Raw genomic sequence first — 12,500 nt, 5'->3', positions numbered from 1 at the left:
GGTTTTTCTTTCTTAATTTTTTTTTTACCTTCTGTTGGTTTTGATGTTATAAGCCTGAAAGTGATAGCTTGGTTGTTTTGATATATTAGTTGAATATAGTAATTTAGCCCAGCTCTGTACAGTACATATTCATGAGTTACACAGAGTGACTTGTGATGAAACAGTGGGTAATTGTTCCATTGGCGGTCATTCTCCAGTCGATTAAGTGCCTATTAAGGAGCCTCAGTTTTGACAGCTGGTGCGATGTAATCAGATTTTTTTTTTCTTTTGCTGACTTCCAACACATTTCCTGATTTATAAATGAAAGCAGATAAATTATTGAGGCTTGCTGAACCACAAACGGTGTATTAAAGTGTCGTAACCCCCCCCCCCCCCCCCCCCCCCCCCCCAATCTCTCTCGGGAACGTTTTGGCCCATTTTCATGCTTCATGACCTGTATTTAATGACTGGGTTATGAAAAGGAAGTGTGAATATTAAAAGGTTTATTCTGGCATGTGAAAAGCACCGTCAGGATTCACCCCAGAGTTGCTGTGAGCAGCCGTCGCATGTGGACTCGACCTCATTCACTCACTCCCTCATTAATCCCTTGTGCATTACAGTACGTTGCCGTCTGTGTCAGGAATACCTCGACGATGTGCCTTACTCTAAACTTCTTCTTTTCTCTGTCATTTGATGGTTTTAACTTTGTTTCTGGAGAGTTAGACAGTTGATGTGTTGTAAAAAAAAAAAAAAAACGTTGAAAAGGATTTGTGAGGGATATCCATAAGAGTGATCAGAGGTACCTCTTTCACAGAGACCAAAAGTTACACCGTGTTCAGCTCAGAGGGTTACTTCAGTATGACTCATTAAGAATGCACTTGTACCCTCTGTCATAACGGTGACATAACATTCTGTTACCATTTTCACCAGGTACGTCATAAGCAGTTTTTACGGTTTTGGTTTGTCCAAATTACATGGTCGTGAGTCACTGACAGCTTCACTTTTGCACATTTGATTGCTGGCTTTGCCCATGCCCTGTCAGGTTAGATTATTTTTTCTTTTTACTTACACCTTCACATAAACAGTTATGGCATCTCAGGTTACCTCATATGACAACTCTGTAACCCCATTTTGTCACTCTTATGAAGGCTGCTCAAACCTGAGCAAATCAACATGTGAGCCAGATAGAAACTGTTATCACGCACTGAAAGGAACCAGAAGACGGATCTTCAGAACAATTAATTATTGAAACTTTTGGAGCAGTAGTGGACAGTGAGTGGAAAAGTGTTGCTGGCCTTCTTTCTATTTAAGTCCGACAGTTTAAATAGCTACTACCGCTAAGCATCTGAGGCGGCACTTCCAGATTTCTCTTCTGACGCAGTTCAGTATTTATAGACACCTGCTGCTATAAAAGCTGCAAGTTATCTCATCTTCTTAACCAAGCCACTCCGCTAATTACTCTAGATTTACAACCGTATAGAGCTTTCGATCGGTAATGGAATCATTAGACAGGCTAATGAGACGAGTATAGGAGAAAAGTTGTGGGATTCAGTTGGGGTCGCGTTAGCTAAGCTGGAGATGACACCCGATCTGTAAACACGAGAAGCTTCTGGAAGGCTCTGAGATGTCGGGGTGTTGCGTGCGATGATTTAGAGCCGTCAGCAGACCCGAGGCGCTCTATGTTCTTTATCATGCAGCCATATGAAGGAACTGAAACCGGTGTTTCAGCAAGGAACTCCTTTGCCCGGCACCCAGCCCCCGGCCCCTGGCCCCGCTTGTACGTAAATAGATTGTGAGAAGAACAGACAGAACTTTGAGGAACTGAGTATTTTCATTGAAAGATGGAGAGATTGTTTGTATCTGTATCTATTGCGGGCTAATTTTTAACCGCAAAGATTACAAATAAAAGATTGTTTGTTTGTTTGTTTGTTTTTGGAAAACAATAGCAGCTGTGATGTATTTCTTTCTCATTTGAAGTTGATGGCATGAATGATCACCTCGTATCTTTTAACCTGGCAGAAGGAAGCATTTGTGGTTAAGTAGATTTCTAGGGGTTTTCCACTTTGGTTGTCAAAACCCGATTTTTTTATCTCTTTGATGTGGCTTTTTGTTTTGTGGTGTTTCATTTAGAGGTCACTGCCAGGTCACTGTTTCATTTGGAGGGAACTGCCAAAATAAAGGAAAGGTAAAATAGACGTGCTGAGTAACCAGGATGGATTCGTATTTACCTTGACATTTACCGTGCCTTTTTAAGAGTGGGAGCGGACTCAGAATCACGCTAGGAAATCACACCCTGCACCATAACAGATCTACAACAACCCTCTCACTGAGCTGAGAGAACCAAGCTGTCTGTGCCTGAGGGTTGTTTTTCGGTGAGAGCGCAGGGTGAAGCATGAGTCATGTGACTCACCTGGTTTTCCGTTGCCCAGTGGACCATTGCCTGGGCTCTCAGCGCTGCTTTTCTCACAAACAAAGGGCGTTTTCGGTTTAGGTACAATATGGGGTGATTGTGCCTCAGCCTGAGGGAAGTGTCCCTCGACAGACCCGAAATTTTTCGATGGACCGCTCTTGATGAAACTGCCTGCTCATGCCCCCGAATTGATATTTTCTGTCAGCTGGTTCCGAGTTGCTCATGTGTTTTTCCCTTGCATCTTCAACCAGTGGACAGAGCTGTCAAAGAGTATGTGCTTTTCAACCCCAGTTAGCCCCTTAAGTGTCCTCGGGTCTTCTATGTCAGCATCAGCTTAAACACTTTTCCACGTTTCCGAAAACTGAGCAGCCTTCTTCACTGAGTCTCAGGCGAGAGAAGTCAACCCTCAAAATAAGAAGTCAACTGACAAAGTCAACCCTCTTTTTAACGTCAGTGAGATTTCATGTCACTGAGATCTCAAGAGAATGCATGTCATTTTGGCTACCGTAAACATGATATGAGATGCATAATTAATGAAGGAACCATTATTTTGGCAGTTATATGTCTACATGTCTACCACAGAACACGCAGAGATTGCAGGATTTATTTTTATCAGATGTATTAAGGCCCATAAGTTCAGCTCTCACTTTCACAGACCAACACGTTTCCTGCTCTTCTCTCTACTTCCTGTTTCTGTGATATTGGTTTGCTCTCTCTCTCCCTCTCTGTGATACTCTCGCTTTGTGCTTCACCCACAAATGCAAGCTGTCCGTCCTCGTTGTCTGTGCATTTACTGCTTTGCAAACGTCTGCACTCCTCTGCTTCTTCTGTAGAGGTTAAATATGTCTCACAAACGGTAAGTCACGGATGGATGCCTTCTCTCCTGGCGTTTGTATGGCTGCACTTTATCTAATCTCAACAGTCCGACCGTGGTTTATAGATAAGATGCATTAGAAGAAGTAAACGCTGTGGGAGCGAGTGACCACAGTCGTGTTTGTGGTGCGCTGCTGAGAGGAGAAGAGAACGCAGATCAAGAGGGTGAGATTTTGGGCGGACTGGGTGGGGTGACTGTGGTGATGGTGGTAGTAGGTTTTGAGGAGAGAGCCAGTGAAAATTAGTAATGCCCAAGTTAGAATCTGGGCAGGGAGCGGGTTCACAAGATGGGACCCGCATTTAGAATCCCCATCTGTTCTCCCACGGTGGGTCACATCTGCACCACTCTCGAGTTGCCTCATGTTGTTTGAAGGTGAAGTTCACCGCAGTTTTATAACATTCCACAGTGTGACTCTCGACGGCTTCTAACATTCAAGAAGACGTTTATTGGAAGACTTAAATGAATCCTAAATACCGGGAATTACGTCTATATTTAAATTAATTTTTCTCAAGCTATGGTTTCGTAGCATTTCCTGTTTTGTTTAGCAAAACGCAGTCTTAAATGCAGTGTGTTCTTCTGACACAGAATATGCAGTAATTTATTATTTTATAATTCATAGAGAGCACATGCTTCTGCCCATATCTGTTATCTCTGACCTGTAATTGTGACGTGTTGTGTTTTTGGGCATCATGTTTGTATGGTTTATTTTTTGCCTTTTTTAATCAAAGATTTCTTTAGGATGATGGCATTCAGTGTATCACTGTGGAATTTTGAAATTGAATCGAAATTTTTGAAAATCTTTTGAATTTACGCTCCTCTTTTTTGTGTTTTTGTTTACTTGTTTGTTTGTTTGTTTTAAAAGGATTTATAAGTCTTTAGTATTTTAGTTCAGCTACAGCCCATCATTACTGTTTACAAAAACCAACAACTTTTGCGTCTCTTGCAAAAATAAAACAGCTCTAGTTCCTCGCTGTCCTCGTTCTGAAGTGCTACATGACTCTCTTATGATACACAGACTGTGAAATGTTCACACTCTCTCTGAGGCATCTCCCTTGGCTCGTCATTAGACACTAGGGCATGGGCTCCTGAAATTACCCCGGTGCTTAAATACATTAGGTGATTCCGCCCCATGTGTTTTAAAAGCCCCTCAACTCCCCCTGTTAATGAAATGCCATGCCAATACATGGATAGCAGATGACTATGTAGATCTACTGTGTAAGAGGCCATTGAATTCATATCTCCAGAATACCTAACAGACTGTTATGGACCCGTCACCAGGGCTTCAGTTCAGCTTTACTCACTGACTGACTGTCACTTACAGGGCACTGGAGTGTAACAGTAGTACACATAACCATGCACAATCTTCGCTCAGTGAGTCCAAATATTTTAATGATGTAATTATAATAGCACGAAGCTACAGCAAAGTGGAGAGATGTTTTCTTTCTTTCTTTCTTTCTTTCTTTCTTTTTTTTCAAAGGGGCTTGAACTTAGGGTTGTGGTTTGTGTTCTTGTTTACGGTGCTAGATTTAGCTACTCCGCCCTGCCGCTGAGCTGCTGAGTAACATGTCATTTTACAAGTTATAAATGGCTTAGAAGGAGCAGTCTGATACGGCGCTGAACAACATTCAATAATCCAAGTACCGCGTTCGTCAGCCGCGAATAGAACGCGATGATAACCCTTACGTCACGAACACCCGCCCTCCCCGCCAATGACATTCTTTATCGTTAAAGTCATTGAGAATTCCTGAACTTTGACTTTTTTTTTTTTTTTTTTTTTTTGGGTTTTTTCCCTCTCTTCAGTGAACAGAGTCTCTGCCAGGCCCGTGCTTCTGTGATGATTTACGATGACACCAGCAAGAAGTGGGTGCCAATCAAACCGGGTCAGCAGGGCTTCAGCCGAATCAACATCTACCACAACACGGCCAACAACACCTTCCGTGTGGTGGGGGTCAAGCTGCAGGATCAGCAGGTGAGACACGGAACGGAAACGGAATGTCTGAGATCTCATAGCCCAGAGAGAGAGAGAGAGAGAGAGAGAGGAAAGTCTTATAGTCTTTTACAGGAGGTATTACTGCATAAAGAGCATAAGCCTGCTATTGTCCTGAAACTTCACTTAAGTGTGTTTATACCATAGAGTAAACATCATTAAAATACAGCCTTTGAATGTTTATTTTGTTCAATAAATGGCCAAAAACTCCCAATAGTCCATTATTTATATCCCAATAAATCTGATATTTCTTTTAGTGACTGTTCTCTGAAGAGATATATTCCTTAATAGTGCATTAAGGCAAACTTTTGAAGATTACAGTACATCAACCAGTATAACATATGTATTAAAATAACTATATGTTGTACCATTTGTAATGGTATTTATGGCTAGTTTGGAGACCTGGTAATAGGCAGTGCGCCCGGGGCTGTTTTGGAATTTGCTGCTCCTCTAGAATTCCAATGCTGTACTAGAACATTTAAAATGAACAGTCATGCTCCACAGCTCAAAAATACCATCCATTCAAATATTGTTGTTTTTTGTTTGTTTGTTTTGTTCGTATTTTGTTGATGCAGCTGCCTGTCATCTCTCTGCTCCCCTCAAGGTGGTCATAAACTATTCCATTGTGAAAGGACTGAAGTACAACCAGGCCACTCCTACCTTCCACCAGTGGCGAGATGCGAGACAGGTGTATGGACTGAACTTCGCCAGCAAAGAGGAGGCCACCACCTTCTCCACTGCCATGCTCTTCGCTCTCAATGTCCTGAGCTCCCAAGAAGGAGGTGGGCAATTAAAAAAACCAAAAAAAAAAAAAACAGGAAACTTATGAGTTGATCGACCCATGCTGAGTAGAGAATAGATATCTCTGAGATAAGAGTAATGAGCTTAATCAGCATCTCTGTGGGAGGCTCAGAATGTAAAGCCCTCGCACCTGATTGGACGAGAGTGGAGACACATCCTGAACTCGGTGTTTCTTAGCCTGTTCTTCTTGAAGCTCTTCACAGATAGGTCTTTTGTTTTAATTTGTCTGTTGTTAAATGTGCTTTAAACAGGGGTGCTCCACTTCTTCAAAGTTTGAGGTTCAAGGTTCAAGGAAATTTTTGTCCCACTAGGGGAAATTTCTTATGCAGGGTAAGAGTTCACTTAGTGACAGAATACAAAACATCAACAGCAGCAACAAACAATACATTACAATTTAAAAAATTAAATTAAGTTAAAATAAAATAATAATAAAAAAGTTAGGTTAGCCTTTAGTGATGTTTTCTGGGCTTAGGATATGTTTTGCGTCGGCCTGTCGGCACTGTGAAGCACCTTTTTGCATTTGCAGATCGTTGCCTGAAACATGCTCTAAATAGGCCCACTTGTTTGTCACATCTTTGATTCGGTTAATTAAGTGCTGAACAGTCAGATTTTAGTTGAGATGTACCAAAACTGCTGAAATGGAACCCAAGTTCTTGCATCATTCTGAAATGGCAGAAGTATGTGTTGTGTTGCAATGTCAGAAATTCCCTCATTATCGTGGATACACGTTTTGTTTTTCCAGAGCAGGAGAATTTGTGTTCCGAGAGGCACGGACGTAGTACGTTATGCCGTATTTCTCAGCGCAACTCACACTTTCTCAAAGAGCAATAACCATCAATTTTGATGCATCACAGAAAAAAAAAACCCACTCTATTTCTGTGCAGTTTTTTTTGCATTGACAAGGCTTAAATTTCAGTTTCCGTTGGAGCAGTTGCATTGACCCAGTTGTTGGGTCTGTATGTTTTGTGCAGCAGTGTTCTCGCGTGTTCCTCTGACATGGAGGGGCCTTTACGTTACAGTCTAACCCTGACTTTAGCAATGGGCTCTGGGCCTCTCTGGTTTCAGTTCGCTGCTACTTATACGCTTTGTGGGGGTGGGCCCCGTGACAAGCTGTCATTCTCAAGCTCTTCCTCGAGGCTTCCAATTGGTGCAAGGCCCGGCGAAAATATCCGCGGAGCCAAACAGTCTTAGGACCGCCGGTCTTGGGGAGGTGTAGTGCTTTTTTGGGGGGAACCGGAGATGAAGGCGCTGGAATTTTGTAGCGGACGCTCAGCAATGCGAAGAAGAAGGAGAAGAAGAAGAAGGCGAAGCAGCAGCATGCGTCTCTGCCCCCCCCGCGCTCTTTACGCGGTCCCCTGCGTGACTCCTGGCCGTCTTGTTTTTCACCTGGTCTTTGAGTCAACGTGAAAAGGAGCGTGCGGTGAGACGTACCCCAGCAGTGCCCAGTTCCCAGACTCTTTAAGAAGGAGCGCAGAACCGCAGCAACCATGCTCGGGCCCGAGTTCTCCCCCGGCCCGGTCCGACGGGTCAGCTCTGCAGTGATAACCCTTAGCAGTAAGTAACGGCGCCACGACCCGGGTTCTGCTGCGGTAAGGGATGGCGAGCTGGTAGGAGTCGTAGGATTGGTCGTGTAGTCAGATGTGCTGGCTTTGATTGGACGGCGGTAACAATGTGATGTACAAGGTCTTTGATGGGCTCTTTGTAGGGCATTAAAAGAGAGGTGATGTTCCGGAACATGCTGACTGTTCTCTGGCGTAGCGCCAATCATAATACAACAATGGCAGATGTCTGAGGGGGGCGGGGGAGAGGGGGGGGTGGAACGGATGATCAGATGGTCCTGACCAATCAGAGGTGTGTTTTTGCTTGCCAAACTTGGTGTCTTAACTTGTTTGTGTGTTTGTTTATTTGCCTGTCATCCACAATTAAGACGAACGATAGGAAGTGATAAAGATAGAACAAAACAATGGGAATTGAGACTTGCATGGCAAAGATTCGACATGTAAAAAAAAAAAAAAAGAAAAAATCCAACCAAAGGCGAACATCACAAAAGGCAAGCAAAAAGTGAATCAATCAAATAAGTAAACAAGTAAAAATAAATGGAAAAAAGACTGCAAAGCGTCTCAAGAAAAATGGACGCAAATAGCTAGCACTGCAAATAGATGTAATTTTATACATCACAGGACGTTGGCGTGAGGAGCCGAAACGCTAGCAGACGGTTGTTGTATCTGTTCTCAGGACTGGTCTCTCAAAGTGTGTATTTTAAAACACACATTCACATGATTTGCTTATTAGAGTCACAGCACTGTGTGCTTGGAATCTCTTGCCTTAAAATCTCTCACAGGCACCTCCGCTTGCAGGTGTGAGACAGCCCCTTATACAACACGCGAGTGCCACTTCCCTGTACCTTTCATGTTTACAAAGGTTGTCCCTGCCCTGTGATACCTTTGGGTAGGAGGGTTCTCAGTCAACGTCTTCTATGCCAGGAGTATCTGGGCAACTGAGAGCTGCCAGCACCCAGACACTACACTCTGTTTCTAGATCATTCGTGCTAACTTCTTAATTTGTGACAATCACCACCTAGCAAAACAAAACGGCTGTTGCAAATGTCCGAAGGAGGAGGGTGCGGAGTCCTGGCGTTAGCTCGCTCGGTTCACCATGGTAACAGTTGGACCCCATCTGATTCTCCAGCGCGTTTTTTTTGAGGCTTGCCTTTCACGCAGCTCAGCATTCATTAACATCAACTATCGACCCCCGAACAATGAGTCGATAGCAGGTCACCTCAGCTGCCTGCGTGTGCGCATTTCAAATCTTCTCGTCGATGTAACGTCTGCACGCCGAGCTGATGAGTGATTACGGTCGTGATCGTCCATTTCATTAACTGATAAAATATGACTTGGTGTTTCCCTTTATGGACCACTGCAGTCTGACATCATGAAATAAGCGACAAGGTAGTTTGTCAGTTTACGCAGCAGGAACACATTGTTGTAATTCAGAGTAAATTCTCATTCATGCAGTGCAGTTAAGATAACAATCAGTATCAGATAGAGGAACTAGTGAATGGTGTACAGATGAATATTAGATGATGTAATGTCTTCTGACATTACCAATTTAGCGTCTTCTGTTTTATCAAAGGCCCCTCTAAAACGTGTGTTTCGCTCGATGAGAGAAAAACAAAAGGCAGCATGTTGTCTTTCAAGCACTTGGCGTTCCCATGAAACATTACTGCATGATAGTGCAACCAACAAATCGTTTGTTCTCTCAAATGGTATAAAGGCACTACTAACACAGAACAGAGCGAAAGAAAAAAAAACGGTCACTGTTTGTTAGAATTTTTCCTTCTCCATTTCAAGAACTGAAAGCCACAGAACTGTTTTTTGTCTTTCACCAGCTGCCAGAATTTCATGTTTGTGCATTAAAAAAAAAAGTACTCCCGTTGGTTTTCTTTTGCACTGTAGCTCAGGAGCTTGCGTAACCCTCTTATTAAATGATAAATTCTCTCTTTCCATTAAAAAAATGTTCCAGTCGAAAGAAATGAATGAAAATAAGGGCTGACACACAATTGTCTTTTCCTCAAATTCGAGATCCTTTTGTCCAGTTATGTAAATTACAGAGTGAGGGAGAGAGAGAGAGAGAGAGAGAGAGACAGACAGAGAGAGAGAGACAGAGAGAGAAAGACTTTTCCATATAAAGCGTCACTCCAAGGTTCTTGAGCCAGATAACTCCCCGTGGAAATAAAACCCAAGCTGGCTCTAGGGTTTCAGCAGGCGTTGAAGTTTATTGGCTGTTATTTTGATGGGTAATAACTTTTCTTCCGTAACGACTAAGTGGCGGGCCGCTCTCTCTCTCTCAGAATAGGCCCCGTCCAACTGCTACCTGTCCCTGCTCTGCCTACACACCCTCTCCTGGGGAGGGAACTGCAGCGGATACTCCTTTCGGTTTATTGGGATTTCATTTAGGTCTCTGAGAAGTTTTTTGGGTGCAGTCGACATTATGCATTGCTGATAAAAAACACGAACATCCCAAAAACCAAGCTGTCAGACGGCGCTCTTTCCCAGATATACATATACATATATGTATATACACATACATACACATATGTATGTGTTTATTTCGGGAGCAACCTTTTGCAGTTGTCCATCTGTCAAAACCAGTACAGCAGACCTGATTGAGGGGGCCTGTGGAATGGGGCAGAGGCCTAAATGAAGATCCTCCGCTTCCCAAAGCTTTACATTGACTCATTTAAATCACAGTCCTATCCAGAGCAAGTCACAATTTATGTCAGAGGTCAGGTTCTCTTGACCCATCATATTTGGGGTTCAAACCCATGACCTTGTGGTTACTGAACCGCTGAAACACTAAACCTTACTGCTACACAGTCATCATTCCACTTTTCCCTGTCTGTAGGACTCCGCACATATGTCCAGGATTCTAGACTCCTAACCCAGAGTCCCTGCATGGCAGTGTATTAGTGAAGAGTGAAGAGTTATTAGGACATGAACAATTCAGTTCTATTCTATTCTATTCTATTCTATTCTATTCTATTCTATTCTGCTCTGTGTTACAATTCTGTGTCACAATGTTACAATACTAATGGTATTTGCGGTGACAGATAGCTGGGGGCTGTCTGCGTCACCAGTCATAACCTTTAATGCATAAGCTGTTATAAGGCATTATAACCAGTCTGTTACTGGGCTGTGTGTTGCTGAGCGGCTGTTGCAGGAGCTCTGGCAGTAGGCAGAGCTGTAGGAGGAGGCCGTTGGTCTGGTGGTGTACAGTCAGTCAGTCAGTCAGTCATTCAGGGATGAATCGCCCCCAAGGCAGGATTAAACGAGGGGGTGTGTCGTCGCGTAATGAACAGCGTTATTTTTTTATCTTCCTAAAATCAGTCTTAAGAGTCATACGTCTGACAGGCAGATTTCTGTCCTGAGGGAGGAGATGACGTCTGGAGTGGAACACATAGATCTCTCAGAATGTGCCGGAGTGGAAATAAAATATTAAGGGTTTTACTCATGTGCGAATACAGTGGTGCTAGCTGCATTTTCCCCCTCACAGTCTTGAGTTCTGTCATTTATTTATTTATTTATTTATTTATTCATTTATTTATTTTTTACAAGGATCTTTTATTGAGCCAGTAGAAGTTTCAGTCCAAACTTTTTTGGGCTTGTTGAACTGAACTTTTGAAATGTACCCTAAGCGATTTCCAGATAATAGCAGTTTGTTGCTGGCTTTAATCTGGTCTGGCTTTAGTTATAATACCTCATTCAGTTATAAAACCTCATTCAGTTATAATACTGCATTCAGTTATAATACCTCTGTGAGTGGATCTACAAGTATCAACCTCAGTATGCTACAAAGTCTCTCTCTCTCTTTCTCTCTCTCTCTGTCTTTCTTTAGTTATCTCTGTCACTCACTCTATCCTTACGTCTATTGTTATTTGTCTCTCTCTCTCTCTGTCTCTTTTCCTCTGCTCCCTGTCTGTCTCTCGGCGTGACTGCCTGTCTGTGAGTTTTGTTTGGTGTCGGTGAGAGGTTGAATCTGGTAGTTGTTTAACTGTAACAGTGGAGGGTTTTGTTTGGTGTTTGGTGTCGGTGAGAGATTGAATCTGGCGTTTTGTTTGGTGTTTGATGTTAGTGAGAGATTGAATCTGGTAGTTGTATAACTGTAGCAGTGGAGGGTTTTCTTTGGTGTTTGGTGTCGGTGAGAGATTGAATCTGGTGTTTTGTTTGGTGTTGGTGAGAGGTTGAATCTGGTAGTTGTTTAACTGTAACAGTGGAGGGTTTTCTTTGGTGTTTGGTGTCGGTGAGAGATTGAATCTGGCATTTTGTTTGGTGTTTGGTGTTGGTGAGAGGTTGAATCTGGTAGTTGTATAACTGTAACAGTGGAGGGTTTTGTTTGGTGTTTGGTGTTGGTGAGAGATTGAATCTGGCATTTTGTTTGGTGTTTGATGTTGGTGAGAGATTGAATCTGGTAGTTGTATAACTGTAGCAGTGGAGTGTTTTGTTTGGTGTTTGGTGTTTGGTGTCGGTGAGAGATTGAATCTGGTGTTTTGTTTGGTGTCGGTGAGAGACTGAATCTGGTAGTTGTTTAACTGTAACAGTGGAGGGTTTTGTTTGGTGTTTGGTGTCGGTGAGAGATTGAATCTGGCATTTTGTTTGGTGTTTGGTGTCGGTGAGAGATTGAATCTGGTAGTTGTTTAACTGTAACAGTGGAGGGTTTTGTTTGGTGTTTGGTGTCGGTGAGAGATTGAATCTGGTGTTTTGTTTGGTGTTGGTGAGAGGTTGAATCTGGTAGTTGTTTAACTGTAACAGTGGAGGGTTTTGTTTGGTGTTTGGTGTTGGTGAGAGATTGAATCTGGTAGTTGTATAACTGTAACAGTGGAGGGTTTTGTTTGGTGTTTGGTGTCGGTGAGAGATTGAATCTGGCGTTTTGTTTGGTGTTTGGTGTTGGTG

At 42.9% G+C, this 12,500-nt stretch overlaps 1 protein-coding gene across 1 annotated transcript in view; it reads left to right on the top strand.

The window, feature by feature from the left end:
• Window positions 1-5,067: 5,067 nt before the first annotated feature.
• Window positions 5,068-12,500, top strand: part of evla (Enah/Vasp-like a) — a 21,508-nt gene continuing 14,075 nt past the window's right edge. The window contains exons 1-2 of the mRNA XM_030784922.1: window positions 5,068-5,232; window positions 5,855-6,032. Of these exons, the coding sequence (XP_030640782.1) occupies window positions 5,098-5,232; window positions 5,855-6,032 (313 nt within the window). The 5' untranslated portion in view covers window positions 5,068-5,097. The remainder of the gene's footprint in view (window positions 5,233-5,854; window positions 6,033-12,500) is intronic.

Source organism: Chanos chanos, chromosome 1 (assembly GCF_902362185.1).
Source record: "Chanos chanos chromosome 1, fChaCha1.1, whole genome shotgun sequence".
Taxonomy (NCBI): domain Eukaryota; kingdom Metazoa; phylum Chordata; class Actinopteri; order Gonorynchiformes; family Chanidae; genus Chanos; species Chanos chanos.
The sequence above is the reverse complement of the archived record's forward strand: the minus strand, read 5'-3'. Positions and strand labels throughout refer to the sequence as shown.